This window comes from Copadichromis virginalis, linkage group LG5, assembly GCF_057382275.1.
Source record: "Copadichromis virginalis isolate Kocher_CV1m ecotype Utaka linkage group LG5, C_Virginalis_male_GT1.1, whole genome shotgun sequence".
Lineage (NCBI taxonomy): Eukaryota > Metazoa > Chordata > Actinopteri > Cichliformes > Cichlidae > Copadichromis > Copadichromis virginalis.
In genome coordinates, this window is record NC_140622.1 from 41,866,216 (window position 1) to 41,887,043 (window position 20,828).

At 48.4% G+C, this 20,828-nt stretch overlaps 1 protein-coding gene across 1 annotated transcript in view; it reads right to left on the minus strand.

The window, feature by feature from the left end:
• Positions 1-19,735, minus strand: part of rnf123 (ring finger protein 123) — a 110,864-nt gene extending 91,129 nt beyond the window's left edge. Inside the window, exons 1-21 of the mRNA XM_085457837.1 lie at positions 19,576-19,735; positions 19,058-19,240; positions 18,890-18,974; positions 17,583-17,656; positions 17,383-17,480; positions 17,180-17,234; positions 16,824-16,909; positions 16,062-16,148; positions 15,917-15,984; positions 13,428-13,553; positions 12,786-12,900; positions 12,572-12,676; positions 11,715-11,840; positions 6,992-7,084; positions 6,719-6,787; positions 6,518-6,640; positions 6,151-6,250; positions 5,935-5,996; positions 5,018-5,089; positions 4,696-4,816; positions 3,712-3,813 (exon numbers count right to left, since the gene is read on the minus strand). Coding sequence (XP_085313963.1) covers positions 3,712-3,813; positions 4,696-4,816; positions 5,018-5,089; positions 5,935-5,996; positions 6,151-6,250; positions 6,518-6,640; positions 6,719-6,787; positions 6,992-7,084; positions 11,715-11,840; positions 12,572-12,676; positions 12,786-12,900; positions 13,428-13,553; positions 15,917-15,984; positions 16,062-16,148; positions 16,824-16,909; positions 17,180-17,234; positions 17,383-17,480; positions 17,583-17,656; positions 18,890-18,974; positions 19,058-19,240; positions 19,576-19,663 — 2,038 coding nt within the window. The 5' untranslated portion in view covers positions 19,664-19,735. The remainder of the gene's footprint in view (positions 1-3,711; positions 3,814-4,695; positions 4,817-5,017; positions 5,090-5,934; positions 5,997-6,150; positions 6,251-6,517; positions 6,641-6,718; positions 6,788-6,991; positions 7,085-11,714; positions 11,841-12,571; positions 12,677-12,785; positions 12,901-13,427; positions 13,554-15,916; positions 15,985-16,061; positions 16,149-16,823; positions 16,910-17,179; positions 17,235-17,382; positions 17,481-17,582; positions 17,657-18,889; positions 18,975-19,057; positions 19,241-19,575) is intronic.
• Between the last annotated feature and the right edge of the window lie 1,093 nt (positions 19,736-20,828).

Consider the following 20,828-nt stretch of genomic DNA (forward strand, 5'->3'; position numbering starts at 1 on the left):
ACCAGCGTGTGAGCGTTAGCCAATGAGCATCAGCCTGACAGGAAGCTGGCAGTAACGAAGAAACTGTCACTGGTACTGAGAGTGAAGGAGGGCGGGTGTTAAAAGTCTGAGCTGACTGGTTGGCCCGTGCAGGAAGTTCCCGACCAATCTGCAGAGGACTTCCTCGACTAAACCTTCAGGAACACACGCTCGGGGCTGAAGTCTCATCTTTACCGAGACTCAAAGTCAAACGTCCAAAATACAAATGGCTGTAAGTTGTTCGGGCTCCTCTTCATCACGAGCAACTGTAGGAGGAAGCAGCGTGCCCGCCTTTGAGAGCAGTGGCGTGTCTAGAAAATTTTTGTTGGGGGGGCCAGGTAGGGGCACAGATTTGGAGAAGGGTGGCAGATTTAATTGGCAGATAATGTTTTAAAAAAAAATTCTACCAACCCTTAACCATAATTCAATAATCCTATAAACCTAATAACCAAATGCACTTTTAACTCTTATTAGAATGAGATTTTAACCACTACGGTGCAAAGTTTTTAGATACTGCGTTGATAAAGTACAAGAGATACAATCAGTGCTTTGTCAGTGTTTACTCAGCATTCAAGGACAGCAATATTTGCATAGTATTTTTACTGACATATAGTGCACATATGTTTTGGGCAAAAACATTTTTGAAAATTAAAATACGAACATTTGTAACAAACAATTGACAAATTAGCCAATGCCAATGCAAAACTTTATCTGCCTGTTAAAAAAAGAAGATAATCTTCTCACAAACTGGTGTTTGATTTTGAAACAGGAAAAAAGTGGAGAAACAACTGAAAAGACTAACATTTGAATAAAACCTGAAAGCAAGTAAATACTTTCTATGCTGCCTTATGGTAAACTTTGGTAATATTGATCAAGAACAACACTGGCTGATGATGAAATACAGTCAGCTGGCATGGTGACACTGCCAGTATTAACCTGCAGGGCTGGACTGGGACAAAAAAATTGGGCATTTTTACTACAGACCGACCCACCAGGTAGTAAAGCCATAAAGACTTTGACTGAAAACAAACCCTGTTGTGACAGTGATGTACAGTCTTGTTGGTATATGTATGATTTCTATACATTTTACGTCAGATAAAAACTTTGGTTGTAAGATTTAGATAATTATTTAATAAAAACTAGGTATTTTAAATGAGAATAAGAAAGAAAAGTATTTCTTTGTGCCCACCTTTCCCTGTTAATGCCCTACCTGGCCCCCTGGCAAAACTTTGCTAGACCCGCCCCTGCACAGTTACCAGCTGTCAGCTACATAAAAAAGGATCCTGGTGTTATTTGTCTCTCAGAAACAGTTCATAACTTCCCTTCAACTCATTCATGTCACCTAAAAGGTAAACCTGTTTCTCCATCACCTGTTCAGCTCTGATGATTCAGTAAGGACATCTCCTGGTTTCATCTTCATGTTTCCCTCTCACCACATATCTAAACAGACATCATGACCAGCAGCTTTACAGCTGTGGCTCCAGCAAACATCAGCTGATACTAGAAATTAATATTAAATACATTCTAACAACAGCCGATCAAGCTTAAACGTGCTGCTGTTGTTTAGCGCAACATCTGCTGGTTTCCTCTTTCTGGCGCAAAGTGGGCGATAAACAAGAGAGAAAAGCCGATCAGCTGATCATTGATCAGTTTCATGATTGAAGTAGCAACAGGAGAGGGAGGGGGAGAGAATGAGAGAAGAAGAGGCAGCTGTGCAGCATAAAGACAGAATAAATCCAGCTTTGTGTCTTTTTTCCATTCTAGCTAAAGTCCGGGACAAACTGCGTCTCTTCTCAGCTCAATACGAAACGCGTAATATTTTCTCTGAATGAGGGACCACTCCATTTTTTTAAGGAGCCGTTGGCAACTCTACTAACCTTATGAATAAAATAAAGTTCACTATCAGTAACATCATAGCACCCACCCAGCTGTATAAAAACTCCGTCAAACTGGCTAGAACGCAGTATGAGTTATTGTAACTGACAGTAAAAAGTCAGCAACATGAAAATAAACTCCACCTAAACTTGGTTTATATCTGACCCAGATAGACTGCAGGTCATAACTTCTTACCTGAAGTTCAGTTCACCTGACACTCGGACTGGTGGCTGCTTCGGGTCTCTCCTCCTGCCTCCCCTTCCCTCATCCACCTGTTGCCTCTGTGGAACCCCCGTCATAGCCACCACCAAACAACGGAGTTATTTCTACACATCGACCTGCATCTGGCCAATCCACCACCTCTCATTGTTCATGCCATTACAAAAAAAAATAAAAAATAAGTCACTGGGGATATGCCCGGTATGCCCGATGGCCAGTCCAGCTATGTTAACCTGCAACCAAATCTGCAGCTCCATACAGCAATGTTACGACTTAGATTATATCTTATAACTCATAACTCTTATGTTAGCTGCCCTCAGTAGCATACTGTCTGAAATATTCCACAGCTGCAATAATTCTTTAAGTGTTATTTTTTCCTTGGTATTCTAATTTCACCGAAGTTTACTAAACTCAACAAACTTGATATTACTTACCGGGACATTTATTCTGTCCTCATTTTCTTTCACCGAAAAATTGTTTCCTGCAGTGCCATCTTTCGCGCTTGGCTCTCCTACCTTTGCTAACGTGATGCGCATAGCGCAGAAGCGATGCTGCATTCACTTACACTCGGATATCTGAGCGTCACCGTGAAAACATAATCGGACATTTGATATTTGATTGAATTTTATTGTTTTGCCTTTGGGGTGGCACCTGGGGTGGCCAGTCTGGTTTGGGGGGTGGCCTGTGCCCCCCCAGGCCACCCCGCTGGACACGCCATTGTTTGAGAGGAAATGGAAGCGAGCGGGCCGCCGGAGCGGATAACTGATGGCAGTTGTGCAGCGCTGGCTCAGGACCATCGGCGCTCACTGCTAACCCCGTCACGCCTCTTGTATTTCATATCTGTGAGTCTGAGGCCTCGCCATCGTCAGTCAGTGTACAGGGGGTACAGACATCAAACACACCTGACAGGATCTCAAACGGTTCTTTTGGGTGATGGTTGGTGTATTTACCTCCTCACGCCAACCCCGCCCCCCAGCGGCTTTCAACCTGATGGGGGGCAAACTGGTCAAACTGGTTACGTTAGAGGTTTCTATCCAACATGGAGCACTTGCTCCCTCTGGTGGAGACAGCTGTGATGACCAACTTCAGATTTGATCCAGTTATTAACGCGGGCGCGCTTGCCTGCTTCCAGCTCCCTGTCCTTCATCTTGGATGAGTTAACAATAATCCCCGTTTATGTGACACCTCTGTGCACCCTGCTTTAGCTCCTCCCCCTCTGAGCACCTTTGCTCCTGATTGGCTGCTCCTCACAAACTGAGTTCAAGATTCCTACGCAGGCACAGCTCGTCATTAGACAGACGTGACAGGAAATCAATGAAGGAGATCTTGAGAAAAGATTCACGCTCGCACACGTCACCAAAGCAGCGACAGCTCGTCCAATCACGTTGTCCTGGGGCACTTCTGACTCTCCCAGCCGCCAATCAGCTGATCAGACACTGAGGGGGTCGGTGTGAAGTGACTCCTGCATGTCCCAGCGCTCTGGGCTCAGAGTCATTACCAAACACCTAAACTGACAACAGACACAGGAGCATGCTGGACAGGGCCACGACCCCCACGAGCACGCCTCCCAGGGCCACGCCCACCAGGAGCACACCTTACCTTTCAGGGTTTTCTTCAGGTGGGACAGCAGCCCGCCCAGCCTCTGCAGGTCGAAGTAGTCCACCTTCCCGTTATAGAACAACTGAGGAGGGACGTAGGCCTCTGTGAGGGGTACAGAAGCACATCACTGAGGGAAGACACACACACGCACGGGCGCACACACACACGCACGGGCGCACACACACACGCGCACACACGCGCGTGTGTGCGTGTGTGTGTGCCCGTGCGAGACCTGCAGTGGAGCAGAAGCTTCCACTGCAGGTCTCACTCATGAGTCTTGAAATTACCTTGCCGTTGGTGGAATATGCATACAGGTAATTTCAAGACTCATGAGTGAGACCTGCAGTGGAAGCTTCTGCTCCACTGCAGGTCTCGCACGGGCACACACACTCGCGCGCGCACACACACACACACACACACACGCACTCGCACACACTCACACACACACGCACTCGCACACACTCGCACACACACTCGCACGCACACACACACACACACACACACACACGCACTCGCACACACTCGCACACACACTCGCGCGCGCACACACACGCACACACACACGCACTCGCACACACTCGCACACACACTCGCACGCACACACACACACACACACACACACACACGCACTCGCACACACTCGCACACACTCGCACACACACTCGCGCGCGCACACACACGCACACACACACGCACTCGCACACACTCGCACACACACTCGCACGCACACACACACACTCGCACGCACACTCGCACACACACACGCACTCGCACGCACACACACACACACACGCACGCACACACGCACACACGCACGCACTCGCACGCACGCACACTCGCACGCACGCACACACACTCGCACGCACGCACACACACTCGCACGCACACACACTCGCACGCGCACACACTCGCACGCGCACACACTCGCACGCGCACACACTCGCACGCGCACACACTCGCACTGTGTGGCTCAGTGTGTCGTACCGTCGCTGCTCACGCTGCTCGGACTCTTGCGGTGTGCTTCGTCCCAGCAGCCTCTGACCGCTGTGATGAGGCGGTGCAGGAAACACACCATGTACTCAGGCGGACACAGAGCCGTGGGGTGCTGCTCAAACACACAGAGTGCACGCATGTGCAAACACACACGTGAGGCTTTACCCGTGATTAGAGCGCACTGATAAAAACACGTCTCCATGAAATCAAACCTGTGGTTTCAGTTTGTCTGCGTCGCTCACAGACAGGAACAAACTGACCTGTGGAAACACTGACATGACGTGAGAGGGTGGCGTTCCTCGCTGCTCCTTACCCCTCTGTTGCTGGCGTTTTCCTGGAGGAACTTCCTGAACTTGTTGAGGAAAATGTAGCGCGATGCTTCTCCCTGAAAGAGGAGCAGAGCTCAGTTTTTCTCTTCACTGCAGTTTGAAACAGGAGAAGCGATTGCTGCAGTCCAACCCTCAGTCTGATCAGACCGAGTGTTACTCGGGGAGGACGCCAACGTTCACGTCAGGCCGAAGCATCCGAGGACGACACGGAGAGTAAAAACTGAGAACAGGCAGACCCTGGATCTGTTTTTGGATAAACGGGGAATACTGCACGATCATCCGTTTGGTCTCTGAGCAGGATAGGAATAAAAGCTGCTGTTAGACACACAGACCTTAAAGTTCTTTAGTGCGTCAGAGTCGTGGTTTCAAAGTGCAGCGATCCAACTCGCACCGAGGGAAACCGCGGATCAGTGAGTTTGACGGGTTCGCTGCTAAAACCTAAAAAGGCTCTCGTGTCTGTGACTGAAAAGACTTTCTTTAAATCACCATCAAGAAAAAACTAAAAATGGGTCTATGATACAACGTGTTTCCTGATGATCTTACAGTTACAGGAACGAAAGAGCAGCGGGGTGAATAGCACGGTTGGTCGTCGCCTTCACGCCGAGGTGCCGTTTCCTCCCGGTTACGTGATTTGGTTTAAAATAAATGCTTAAAGCAAAGCGACTCCGAGCCCGGGCCGTTATCGCTTCGAGCGCTCGCTCCGTGAATTCGTTGGCAGTTGCTTGGATACGTGCTACGGTGCTGCAGGAGAGCCGGCACAGCTGAGGTATCTGATCTGAGCCGAACACCTGAACCTCCACCCGACAGAAACACCGACGCTGAAACGTCTCGCCACCGCAAACATCAGAGCAGCGTCCTGACCGCGGTCGCCATCACCAACACATCACGGCGCTGCACCCACCGTGCTCTTGTCCTTGTTGTTGAGCAGCAGCCTCAGGATCTGAACCTGCAACTCCTCCACCACTGCAGGAGAACAGAGGTCAGAGGTCAGAGGAGCGCACACAGACAGTCCAGGTAAGCAGACAGGTGGGTGGTCTCAAAGACAGGAACTCAGTGAAACACCAAAATAAAACAGTAAAGTACTAAAACAGAACACGGCCGAGTGACGGAGACCGACCTTCGATCCTCTTCTTCAGCCTCTGGCAGCCTCTCTCGTAGGCTCGGCGCCTCAGACGCTCGTCGGCGCTCTCGTCTTTGGGCTCGCGCTCGTCTTTACCCTGTTTGATAAAGAAGCATTGTTTAAAGCTCTCACACCTGTGCTGCTGTAAACACCTGATGGCTGCAGCCTTCCCCTGAGGAGCCTGCGGTTCGTCTGTCACGGTCAGTTCTTACGTCACATCTGATTTGTCGTTGCGCACGTCACAGAGGTAAACGGCCTCTCTCTGTTTGAGCTTCGCTGCTTTCAGCTTAATGACTTTGACACACTCGATAACATTTCGTCAGGAGCGAGGAGACGCAAACGGCAGAGCCTCGGTTTCTCTCACCTCTTTGTCAAAGTGCGTGGGCCACCAGGTGGTTGGGATGAGCTCCTCTAGCCCCGCCTCCTTCACCCTCAGAGGAGTCTTGATGTAAAAGAACACAACCGAGCGCAGAACGTCGAACGTGAGCTTCGGTTAAGGAGAATGCCGCGACAGCGGTTTAAATGTCACAGAGCGCTTTCGCTTGGCGGCTGAAGGATATAAGACGTTGCTGAGCAGGTACTTCCTGGATTTCTCGTGGCGCAGGATGGCCGTGGTCAGCCGCAGGTAGTGGATCTGAAACACAAGCACATCAGCTGGAGAACATCTGGAAACACGTGACATGAAAAAAAAAAGATTTTAGATGAAGTTTGTCGCCACCTGCACACAAACATTTAAAGTTTGGTCTCTGAAGATGAACCTCCTGTGTCAGTGAGGTCGCTCTGCAGGCCCCGCCCCCTGACCTTATATAACCTGTGGGGCTCTGTTTGTTTGTCCTACCTGGAAGCCCAAGTCTGGGATGATGGGGGAGAAGCGGTAGGCCCTGAGTAAGGACATCATGAGTTGCTTCAGACACTCGTTCACCTCGTGGTCCTGCAAACAGAGGACAGAGGACGCAGAGGACAGAGGACGCAGAGGACAGAGGACAGCAGATGAACGCAGAGGACAGCAGATGAACGCAGAGGACAGCAGATGAACGCAGAGGACGCAGAGGACAAAGAGGACAAAGAGGACGCAGAGGACAGAGAGGACAGCAGATGAACGCAGAGGACAGCAGATGAACGCAGAGGACAGAGAGGACAGAGGACGCAGAGGACGCAGAGGACAGAGAGGACAAAGAGGACGCAGAGGACAGAGAGGACAGCAGATGAACGCAGAGGACAGCAGATGAACGCAGAGGACAAAGAGGACAGCAGATGGACGCAGAGGACAGCAGATGGACGCAGAGGACGCAGAGGACAGAGGACAGCAGATGAACGCAGAGGACAGCAGATGAACGCAGAGGACAGAGAGGACGCAGAGGACAGAGAGGACGCAGAGGACAGAGAGGACAGAGAGGACAAAGAGGACGCAGAGGACAGAGAGGACAGAGAGGACGCAGAGGACAGAGAGGACAGAGAGGACAGAGAGGACGCAGAGGACAGAGAGGACAAAGAGGACGCAGAGGACAGAGAGGACAGCAGATGAACGCAGAGGACAGCAGATGAACGCAGAGGACAGAGAGGACGCAGAGGACGCAGAGGACAGAGAGGACAAAGAGGACGCAGAGGACAGAGAGGACAGCAGATGAACGCAGAGGACAGCAGAGGACAAAGAGGACGCAGAGGACAAAGAGGACGCAGAGGACAAAGAGGACAAAGAGGACAAAGAGGACGCAGAGGACAGAGAGGACGCAGAGGACAGAGAGGACAGCAGATGAACGCAGAGGACAGCAGATGAACGCAGAGGACAAAGAGGACGCAGAGGACAAAGAGGACGCAGAGGACAAAGAGGACGCAGAGGACGCAGAGGACAGAGAGGACAGAGAGGACAGAGAGGACAGAGAGGACGCAGAGGACAGAGAGGACAGCAGATGAACGCAGAGGATAGCAGATGAACGCAGAGGACAAAGAGGACAAAGAGGACGCAGAGGATGCAGAGGACAGCAGATGGACGCAGAGGACAGCAGATGGACGCAGAGGACAGAGAGGACAGCAGATGAACGCAGAGGACAGCAGAGGACAGCAGATGAACGCAGAGGACAGCAGAGGACAGCAGATGAACGCAGAGGACGCAGAGGACAAAGAGGACGCAGAGGACAGAGAGGACAGAGAGGACAGAGAGGACGCAGAGGACAGAGAGGACAGAGAGGACAGAGAGGACGCAGAGGACAGAGAGGACAAAGAGGACGCAGAGGACAGAGAGGACAGCAGATGAACGCAGAGGACAGCAGATGAACGCAGAGGACAGAGAGGACGCAGAGGACGCAGAGGACAGAGAGGACAAAGAGGACGCAGAGGACAGAGAGGACAGCAGATGAACGCAGAGGACAGCAGAGGACAAAGAGGACGCAGAGGACAAAGAGGACGCAGAGGACAAAGAGGACAAAGAGGACAAAGAGGACGCAGAGGACAGAGAGGACGCAGAGGACAGAGAGGACAGCAGATGAACGCAGAGGACAGCAGATGAACGCAGAGGACAAAGAGGACGCAGAGGACAAAGAGGACGCAGAGGACAAAGAGGACGCAGAGGACGCAGAGGACAGAGAGGACAGAGAGGACAGAGAGGACAGAGAGGACGCAGAGGACAGAGAGGACAGCAGATGAACGCAGAGGATAGCAGATGAACGCAGAGGACAAAGAGGACAAAGAGGACGCAGAGGATGCAGAGGACAGCAGATGGACGCAGAGGACAGCAGATGGACGCAGAGGACAGAGAGGACAGCAGATGAACGCAGAGGACAGCAGAGGACAGCAGATGAACGCAGAGGACAGCAGAGGACAGCAGATGAACGCAGAGGACGCAGAGGACAAAGAGGACGCAGAGGACAGAGAGGACAAAGAGGACGCAGAGGACAGAGAGGACAAAGAGGACGCAGAGGACAAAGAGGACGCAGAGGACAGAGAGGACAGCAGATGAACGCAGAGGACAGCAGATGAACGCAGAGGACAGCAGATGAACGCAGAGGACAGAGAGGACAGAGGACGCAGAGGACGCAGAGGACAGAGAGGACAAAGAGGACGCAGAGGACAGAGAGGACAGCAGATGGACGCAGAGGACAGCAGATGGACGCAGAGGACAGCAGATGGACGCAGAGGACAGCAGAGGACAGAGAGGACAAAGAGGACGCAGAGGACAGAGAGGACAAAGAGGACGCAGAGGACAGAGAGGACAGAGAGGACGCAGAGGACAGAGAGGACAGAGAGGACAAAGAGGACGCAGAGGACAGAGAGGACAGCAGATGAACGCAGAGGACAGCAGATGAACGCAGAGGACAGAGAGGACAAAGAGGACAGAGAGGACGCAGAGGACAGAGAGGACGCAGAGGACAGAGAGGACGCAGAGGACAGAGAGGACAGCAGATGAACGCAGAGGACAGCAGAGGACAGCAGATGAACGCAGAGGACAGCAGATGAACGCAGAGGACAGCAGATGAACGCAGAGGACAAAGAGGACAAAGAGGACGCAGAGGACAGAGAGGACAAAGAGGACGCAGAGGACAGAGAGGACAGCAGATGAACGCAGAGGACAGCAGATGAACGCAGAGGACAGAGAGGACGCAGAGGACGCAGAGGACGCAGAGGACAGCAGATGGACGCAGAGGACAGAGAGGACGCAGAGGACAGCAGAGGACAGAGAGGACGCAGAGGACAGCAGAGGACAGAGAGGACGCAGAGGACAGCAGATGGACGCAGAGGACAGCAGATGGACAGAGAGGACAGAGAGGACAGCGAGGACACAGAGGACAGAGAGGACAGAGAGGACAGAGAGGTTTCAGGCTGTGGTACTCCAGAAAAACATCCTGATGCAGACGCTCTACAGTAAATATCACCAATTTAAACGAGTGCTTTTAACCATCGCCTCCTTGTTTGAACCTCCGGGTCCTCCTCTGTGGAGTCTGGGTGCCACCGTGAGGCGGTAAATAAACCAACCATCAGCTATTAGGAGATCTGTACACATGTTCAGCATGCTGTCACTTTTATTTAGGAGCTCAGCATGAACTGTCGGCACTACACGTGCTCGAAACATTCACAGGGTTTCTGCCTCAGAGGCAGCGGTTGGAGCAGAAACACCCACACGGACGTGTGTGACCAGTCGACGTTGCTATGGTCACTACTCATTTAACCCAACCGTTAACATTTTAATTGAACCTTAATACCCCAAGATGGAGCAACCCTTCAAGCTCACAGTGGAGATGAGCTTTGTTTGACAGCCGGGCTCCCCTTAGCGGGACAGGGCGGAGCTCAGCCATTCAGGAGGCGCCCTGAGTGGAGCAGCTATGTCTCCACATTGAAGGGAGGCAGCTGAGGCGCTGGCCTCCTGGAGGTGGTGTCCTGGGCAGCTCCGACGCTTCCTACAGGAGGTGAAAGTACTGTGCAATACTCCAGAACATTGTATTATTATTAACTTGCTATTATTGAACAAAGTGCTGATGTTTTTGTTTCTGTGGAGCAACATGAAAGTTGAATTAACCTTTTAACAACCACACGTCATCCATGCCGTCATTAGTTTTTATTCATGTATCCTCAGATGTGGAACTCTGCAGGAGAGCATCCACTCTAAGATGTTTTTATGCATCTGTCCCAAGTTACAGATTCATCTTGATATGAAGAAAATTTCAGCCTGTTGTCTTTAAAGGTTTGTGAACTATTCGTGAAAAAGGCAAAAAGGCCTGAAAGTGGGTCGACGGACCATAAAAAAGAAAAAACCATCTTGAGTTTTGGACACATGACGGGGCGATGCAAACCCAGGGCCGCCTCCTGTGAGGAGATGGTGTACAGCAGGATGCGTCTCCCTCTTTTTGAGGTCACTAACCAAGAGGAGCTTTCAGCCCAACCTGCAGGTGATGAAGCTTTCTCCTCATTGGCTGACACAACAGGAATAAATAAAAGATGCTGATCGAGTGTTTGTGCGGCCGCATCAATCCGAGCTGCTTGATGAACGGACACAGTAAAATGGAAGGCGGGGGAGTTCGCACTGAAGAAAACATGAAACTGTCTCAGGAAAGAAACACCTGGACGGACAGGTGTGCGCGTACACCGACCCTCGTCAAAAGGTATTCTAAAGGTCGTGATGCGTGCTTTTAATAACCGAAGTGGAGCTTTACCACAGATCATCAACAGCAACCAGCTGATCAGACCGTTCTGGAAATGTAACATTTTTAAATGATTTGTTACGTTCGTGGTTTTCACAGTAAAAACCTGCGTTTCATGTTTTTGTGTGACTTTAGCTCGAAACAGGAAGTCATGATGAAAACGCACCTGTACAGTCGGACACGAGGCGGAGCTGCAACAATGAGGTAAACAGGTGTTAAGGTGACGGTCCACAAGGCCAGGTATAAATGCAGCAACTTTAAATGACGTCCCTGAACCTGAGCGCGTCCTGCTTCTTCTGTTTACACGTCTTGTATTTCTGTGCATGTTTGCAGTTACCCTGTGGACGCACAGTCCAGTTTTTGGGTTTAGGCCTGCGGTGGCTGGTGGGGCGCCATGGTTGGAGCAGTGAGCCGAGCGTGCAGATTTACCTCCATCAGCAGCCAGAAGAGGTCGAGCAGCTGCTGGATGAGCGGGTGTTCGTCCACCGAACCTCCTCCCTCCAGAATCCCCAGCAGGAAGTTCATCAGCACGTCCTCCACCAGATACACCTTACACTGCAACCAGACAACCCCACCATCAGTGCACGTGACCTGATGACATCACATTTTCAGACAGAGGTGATTTCATCCATTCAAACGCATCGCCTGCACAAACAGCGCCCCAAACAGAGGATTTAGTTTCCACTGTGGATGGATTTAATCAGCTGCAGAGCACGGTGCACGAGAAGTCTGGGAACTAAAACAAAGGCCATCTCCAGTTTGCTTCAGTTCATGTGGCTGCATGCAGTCTGTTCTTTTAAACTTTACAGTTACAGCTCTGATGCTGGATATAAAATCCAGCTGAATAATCTGCTTCTGTTTGTTGTGTCTCAGCCTCACAGCAGGATCATGAGAAACAGTCTGAGTGACACTCAGCTCATTATTAGAAACTTTATGCTTCGTATGAACCACGACAGGAAGCGAGCCGACGTAGTTTATGCTTTTCCCTGTCGTCTCTTCTCCGTGTATTTAAATACGAGTGACAACGTCTGATAATAAAAACGAACTCTAAAAACAGACTCTGGTGGAAAAGTCCTCATCCAGAAACACGGACGACAGGAGCAGCCTCGTTTTAACCACAGCGCTGTTTAAGCACTTTGATTATTCCGTTAATAACAGAGCAGCGGTCAGTTTTAGCGATCTCTGAACACGCCCTGTTAGCCTCACATCGGTATCTTTGGGTGGTTTTCAGTTTCCTGACGCTTCATGCAATAAAGGAAAAAAGCTACAAACACAGCATTTTTCACCATGAGTGGAGCAAAGTGGTTAAAGATGTGAGCCAGAGTGACGAGGACGGTCGGCTCTCCGTGAAGCCTCCACACGGCGCAGTCCTTCTCCACCAGCCTCTCCTCCTGCAGCAGTAAAGGACAGACAAAGGACGCACCTTTCACTTTACCTGCACGTCAACCAAACACCAGGCTGAAGACAGGCAATGCCATTTTCACCTGCTCGTGTTCCTACCTGAGCGTCGATGGCGGTGGACAGGACGTTCTTGATGTAGCCCAGCAGTTTGTGGGCCTTCATCAGGTCTGCAGCTGGAGGGTTCTGGAGGGGCAGGTAGCCGTCCACGGGGTACGTGGGTCACAGTCGGGTTAAAGACAAACTCACGACACCACAGCAGCATTTATCCAATCGAATTCAACTCATTGGTGTGTGTTATCTGGCTTCATGGACAGATAGAGCTGGGTGTCATCTGCATAGCAGTGAAAATGTATGCTATGTCTTCTAATGATGCTGCCTAAGGGAAGCATGTATAATGTAAACAGAATTGGTCCTAGCACTGAACCCTGTGGAACTCCATAATTAACCTCAGTGTGTGAAGAGGACTCTCCACTTACAGATGTTCCAGGGAAATCTTTCACAGCAAAAGAGTTGTACAAACCCATAAAGCCAAACAGCATTTTTCAGATGGATGCTGAAAAAATACAATGGGACCAGCTTAGTTAAAAAGAGCTCAGTTTGAAATCCTACGCCTGTAGAAGCTTCTCTGTGCCGTCCATGACTCCACCATGCAAACGTACGGCCCTGATAGCTCCCAGGGGAGTGGCGCTAACACCTGCCGGCAGGGCTTCTGGACACTTTGCGATTAGTTGTGAAGGATATCTGAGGGGCCTGCTGCCGAAGTTGAAAGCCACTGACTCTTTAAAGGAGAGGCTGATGGCGGGAAAGTAAGCGATGCCAGGACCCATCTTAATGTTGGTGAAGGCCGTCCCCAAAGACTGGCCGTTCCTGAGGACACAGAGGACACGCTCAGTGCTTTACTAAACAATGAGGACACATCAGAGAAGACTTCAACCACAAACGGAGTCACTGACAGCTTAAAACCTTTTGATTCAGTCTGCAGACCAACATGTACAGTCTCATCTGTGACGGCCAGAAATCAGAATGATTTACCCAAAAAACTCCCTGAAAGGTTTATCAAAGGAAACGTGCCTAAACCTAATAACTGGCTGGGTGCGCCTTAGCAACAGCAACTGCCTTCAAGCATCTGTGATAACCGTCAGTGAGTCTTTTCCAGCTGTGGAGGGATTCTGGCCCAACCGTCAGAATTGTTGAAGGGTTTGAGCTAGGGCTGGGCGATATGGCCTAGAATCCATATCACGGCATAATTTGAAGCATGTGCAGTAACGATATATATCGCGATATATTCTTTTCTTCTGTATAACGTATATTACTCACTATTAGGCACACAGGTGCAAGTGTTGCATTTTGACGAGAAATTTATTTGGTGCAAAGAAAAGCTGAATTTGAGTGAACAAAACTCATTCCTGCGTGCAAAAACTGTATTTCAGTGTTTGCTATTATCCACACACACACACAGCTCGAAATGACAAAATGCAATATCCCAGAATCCATTTCATCCAAAACTCAAACGAGGCAGTGGCGGAGGAACACAGAGGGGCGGAGTTTGAAATATTACTCTTTCTGGGTCACAAAATAAACTTTTAAGATATTTTCATGCGAGAATGTTTCTGTGTAAACTTCTAATATCTGCTCGGTTCATCAAGACATCACATATTTGCAAAAGTGCTCTCACGTTTTCGGAGATGCCTGTTACATGCATTCAAACGTACAGCTCTGCTGTCACTTCCAACATAAATGAAGACAGAAAACTAAACAGCAGTGATGTTTGTAGGGTTACTGAAGTTTGGCTAGCTGGTATATAATGATGTGCTACGTGATTGCTAGCGACACAGCTATGTTAGCATAGCATAAACACAGTGAAGCTGGAGGATGAACGCTAACTTTCGATAATAGTTAACATGAGGGTTCCTGATGGTTAGAGACAAATGCAATCGCATGGCAGGATGCTGTAAACGGACCAAACTTCAGTCAGGAGAACAACTGAGATAATCCATCCACAATACCAGGTTAGTCATTAATATACTGCAACAACATGGGAATAGAGCAGCTGTGAGAGAATTCAACATTAATGAATTAATGGTACAGAAGTGGAGGAAGCGCAGGTTTTGGCTTTCCCCATCTTCCAAAAGTGCTTCGTTTCTTTGCTATGACTGTCGCCCGGCATAAACATTGCAGATGATGTTTGCAGCCGCTGCGATGCTTTCGACCAAAACAGGCGCAGCTTGATGACACCATCAACATGCGCTATAGCGGTATAGTCAAAATCTCTACCGTTGGCCAAATTTATACCGTTTATACTGCCCACCCCTAGATTGAGCATGAACTGCCTTTTTAGGGTCATGCCACAACATCTCAGTCTGACTCAGGTCATGACTTCGACTAGCCCACTCCACTAGCCCAAAACCTTTAGTTTTTCTAAAGCCAGTCAGAGGTGGACTTGCTGCCGTGTTCTGGATCATTGTCCTGCTGCAGAAGCCAAGTCATGAACACATGTCCAGACATTCTCCTTCAGGAGGTTTTAGTAGATGTCTTCAGGTCCTGAGGCAGCGACACAGCCCCAGACCGTCTCACTACCACCACCATACCCTACAGCTGGTATCATGTTCCTTTCCTGAGATGCTGCTACTTTTACGCCACAGAGGCTCAAACTTTCCAAAAAGTTCAACTTTTGTCTCATCAGCCCAGAGTATTTTCCCAGAAGTCTTCGGGATCATCGAGATGTTTGAGGCTAGACTTTGTGTTGTTTTTGGTCAGCTTTGGTTTCACCTTTTTACTCCTTAATAACAAACAGTTTCATTTAGAAACTGCATTTTGTGTTTACTCGAGTTTGTCTAACATTTACATTTGTTTGATGTTCTGAAACATTTAAGTGTGACAATCATTCTGTATACCTAACATACGTTACAGATGTTTCACAGATGTTGCTTCTAGTCTACTCTGTCGTCACATTTTCTCAAAATTACAGTTTTATCTTTTTTTGTAAAGTCAGCTGCTCTGCTATCAAGAAACCTGTCTGTTTTTCTGATTGGTCACTTGCTCCAAACTCCGCCTCTGTCACGGGCTCATGCTGACAGCTAGCCTGATAAACTCCGGGCTGACGTTAGGATAAGTGAAGGACAGAAAGCCATCCTGATATGTTGATGATCAGAAGTTCTCGGTTTGAACCAAAGATGTAAAAAGACGACCAAACGGAGGAAAGGAGGGAAGGAAAGGACAGAGGGACTCACAGGCAGAACGTGATGGTTCCTTCATCCAGGTCTATCAGACAGCTCACGATGTCTCCTGCTGCCCACGACTGGGGAGAGAAAACACGCCGTTATGGTCACATGATGAAACAGAGGGGCAGATCCCAGCGTCTGTGTTCACGCTCACCTTTCCGTAGTTTGTCGTCGTCACGTTCCACTTTCTCACTCTGTTTCCGTCGTAAGCGTACGAGTCCGGCGTGTCACCTACACCCTCCTGAGCACAAGAACACACTGTTCAGCACCGCCGTGCCGCCATCCTTCATGGGAACGGATGCAGCAGAGGTGAAAAACAGACAGTTTTTAATGGACGCCCTCAGACACCAGCCACAGAAAACTCGATTTAGCTCTTTGATTGAAGCAAATATCCAGCTTCAATTACTTCTTTTTTAAATTTACCAACAAATATTCCAACGTTTTTGACACGCAACATTAATGTAGGCGTAACAGTCAACTTTGTGCTTTAATCAAGCATCAACCTCCACATCCTGCAGTTCCTCTGACGTCCAGCAGAAGCTCCAGCAGTGAGTCCACACAGACTCGCATTAAAACTTTGCAGCGGAAATAAAAAGGTTTAAATCCTGATACACAAACTGTTTGGTGTGTATAGATCATTTCCTCCTTCATAACAACAATATTGAGAAACAAGAAGAAAGTCAGTCCTTCACAGCTGTCCCAGTTTTCCATCCGGCTCACGATTGAGCCCCCGGGTTCATGTCTGCAGTCTTAATGGAGCCATTGACGCTCACTGCGTACTTCTGCAGGATGAACCTGCAGCATTTATTTATAACAGCTCTGACCAGTTCCCAGTCGAGTTTCATGTTTTGTTTTCCCCCACAACATGCGCCGTGTCAAGGCCTTTACAGGGTTCATCATCAAGGTGTGTGTATACCTCCTGATTGAAGCGACAGCTAAGGGTACACCAGCCTATCTGCATCAGACCCTGAGAGGAGATCAGCACCTCGTAGGCCCACTTCCCTGCAGACAGAAACAGCCCAAAATCATTCTCCACATCACAACAGTCGCCTCAGGGTGCTTTATATTGGAAGGTCGACAATAATACAGGAAAACCAGATCAGACGACCTTTCTAAACTGGACTTTTATTGTGAAAAGCAAGCCCATCTGCAGAGAAGGTCACACTTCCTGTGACAGTTTTTTGTTTCAGGGCTCATTTTTGTTGTGTGTCATATTTACTGAGTCAGTTCAGCACAAACCCAAAAGTCAAAGCTTTTTCTGAGACAACGTACCTTTATAAACACAGGTGGTCGCTCGGATGGAGCTGAAGTTGCTGTGGCCGATGACCTGAATGCAGAGAAATTCATCACCCTTACACACTTATCACACATAGGAAGTGTTTTTCTACAGTACCAATCAAAAGTCTGGACAAACATCAGCCACGTGTCCAAACTTTGACTGGTTTCACTGGTTTATGGTCTCCGGCGTGTCTCACCCCCAGCAGGTCGTCGTCTACAAACAGGAGTCCTTCAAAGCCGCTGGTGTGATCGAGGACAACGGGCTGAGGACCCAGACGACCGTCCACAGCCTGACCTGCACAGGTTCAGGTGACGGTGTTATCAGACATTTGAGCTCGTTCTGAGTCACAGAACATAAGGTTTGGTTTTAAAGGCAGACAGACGCTTCCAGCCTTACCGTCCTCCGTAGGCGTGTCCTCAGACAGCAGCTTCTCCAGGTGAGCAGGTAGATCCTGGAAGCCCAGAGGCTTCCTGAAACCCAGAGCGGCAGGAAAAGACGACAAAGGGACAGAAAAGATTTTATTCTCAGAGTTGTTCATTATCGTTTCCTCCTTTCAGCTCAGTCTGATTTTTCCATTTAAACTTCGTTCACTGACACAGAGACCAGACTCGTTACACAGAAAAACACCAGCACACGACTCTCACATCAGGTAATCACAGCACAGTCATTCAGTTAGAAACAAACCCAACAAATATTTATCAAAAAAAAAGAAAAATAACAATTATTAAAAAACTATTTTGGGAAGTACAACAGTTTGTAAAAAAGACAAGAGAAAGAACTACATCCTAAAAAAAAAACCCTGAAACATAAAAGTCAAAGAAGTCCACGACTATAAAAAAAAAAAAAATCTTCCTACAGCATGAACCAAGATTCAAAAACAGAATAAAAACAAAAAGTTAGATAGAAAAAGAATCGGACTTAAAGTCAAAACTACGTCTACAATAAATCAGATTTTTTCCCCAGAGACAATCACAGAAATAAGAAATCACCAAAAAGAAACGGGTTACATTTTAAAATGTGTTATATAAAAAATATGTTTAAAAAAAAACAATCTGACTATTTATAAACACACACCCAAAGTTCATTTTTGCAGATTATTAAACAGGAAAAAAATATAGAAAAATAAGGTTAAAAATGAACAAAATGAAAATTTACAGTTAAAAAACAAATGAAAAAAGTTTTACATGATTAAAACGTTGATGTTTGTTTTTAGATTTCATGAATTGTATCCGAGTGTGTGTGTGTGTGTGTGTGTGTGTGTGTGTGTGTGTGTGTGTGTGTGTGTGTGTGTTTTTAAAGCTGCTGAAGGTAACATGAACCTGGCCGGCTTAAATAACGAGGCTCTGAGTCACTAAACAGGAACTCAGGACACACGCGCACGCACGCACACACACACACACACACACACACACACACACACACGTGCACACACACACACACGTGCACACACACACACACACACACACACGTGCACACACGTGCACACACTCAGAGTAAGCAGCAGCTGTGACCGTCGGCCTCATTCCTGCGTCTGGTTTCAGTTTTACAGCCTCGCACATTTAAAATAGAAACAAAATCAGTTTGTGTTCAGTTTGTGTTCAGTTTGTGTTTAGAGCTGTAAAAACTGAACCTAATGGTGGTCTCGCCTCTTACCTGCTCAGAGATGTGCATCAGAGGGGGGGGGTGTCACAGCATGAGCTTACCTGAGCGAGGCCAGTGTGGGTCCCTGTTTGGTGGAGGGAAACACATGGTGTAGGTAGTCGCTCAGCATCTTCTCGTTCACGATACCTGGCAGAGGGACAGCTGACTCAGACAGACCAATCGGAGGGCAGGAGTGGTGGGTACGTGCTGAAGTGACTGAGCATTCATACCTGTGGATCTCGGCTTGTCCATGTCTGACGCCAGCCTGTAGTTACGGCGGGTCAGAGCGGTGCCGCCTCCCTTAGAACTCATGGTGTCTGACTGGAGCCACCTGACCCACACACTGCTGCCAGAGACACACCTGTAAACACCACCACCATCGTCGTGTCCAATCACAGCACAGGGCAAGGCAGCTGTGTCACAAACAGCAGCCACATGTTCAGGAGAGCGCCTGGCACCTGACATAAACATCTCCTGCCCTCTCTGAGTCATTACCGTGTACTTTTACTACTTTGCCCCAATCCTACCTGTGTACTTTTACTGCCTAAAGAATTTAATCATGCTGGATTTACTTTAACTGTATGTAACTGATACACTGCGATTACCCTCTCCTAGGTCTAATATTATGTACTTTTATCACCTTGCTACATACAGCTGATGATGAAGTGTAGTCTCGGGGTAGCCCTGAGCAATGATGAAGCACAGCTAGCTCGGCTGTTAGCATGCCCCCTGACCCCCGTTAGCTCACCGGAGCACTGAGGCTCGGCAGACCGGTCCGTTATAACCCTGTCGGCGGGACTTTGGGGGCTGAGTGTCGAGGTAATCACTGGACACATCAGTCGAGCATCGCTCGGCTGTAGGCAGTTACATGTCACACAGCTGGTAGCAGGCTAACAGCTAGCGGCTAATGACAGCGACACTCACCGCCTCCGGCTGCTCGGACGGGCCGCTGCTCCGCTGTACCCGCCGCTAGCTCTGGTAGTCCGGCTGATAGTTGTGAATTGAGCCGCTGGATATCGGCGATAAGAACCTAATCTTCACAACAACACCGGAGTCTTATCTGCTGTTAACGCCTCTCACGGTACGGAGGGCAGACTGGGACAAGAAGGGCAAAGACGAAAAAACGCGAAGGCAGAAATGTGTGTGTGTGTGTGTGTGTGTGTGTAGGTGTGTCGTCGTTAGTTTATGGCTGATCAAAACACAATTAAATACAAATACAATTAAAAAGTAAAATTAACGTTTTTAAATATTATTACATATATAATATTATGTATTATGAGCTTTAAATATAAATGCTAGCAGCAGTTCACAGATAAATTTAAAACAGTCTTACATGCAGCATCAAACACACGTTAAAATATACTGTGACTCTGTGGTAGGCTGAAAACTGTGAGACAAGAACATTTAGGAAGATATGAATATGAAAATATAAGAATAATCATTAGTTGGTTAAACTGGTCAGAAATTATAACTGATGGAGTCATTAAACTCTCTCTGAACCTTTCAAATCAAAGCATTGTTTTTGTGCATATGCAGTAATAATGTTCAGAGGGCACACCTGGCTTTACTTCAAGAGACTCCACCTGAGAACCTGTGGATAATAAAAGATCTCGTCTCGTCTTGAGTTCAGTCAGAGGTTTATGTCTCCATCTTGTGGTCCTTCTGTGTCATTACTGACTGCAGTTCACGCAGATGACAGCAGGATTAAATAAACGTTTTCATGACGTAAATGACAGCATGACTTCAGAGAGCCAACGTGCTTCATCTTTGGCTCTCATAACTTAGCCATCGTTCATGGCCACCATTTAGTCAGAATCAGAATAAAGTATTCTGATTATTTTCAGCAGCTCTTCTCAGAAAGATAATCCACCTGCTCCTCCTGGTTTCACAAGTCCAGTGAACCTCAGGACTGGAGCCAGCCCAACACAAATATGAACAGGACAGCCATGAAAGAGGCCACTTTAATGTGCATGTGATTTATTTAAAATACAGAACACATGT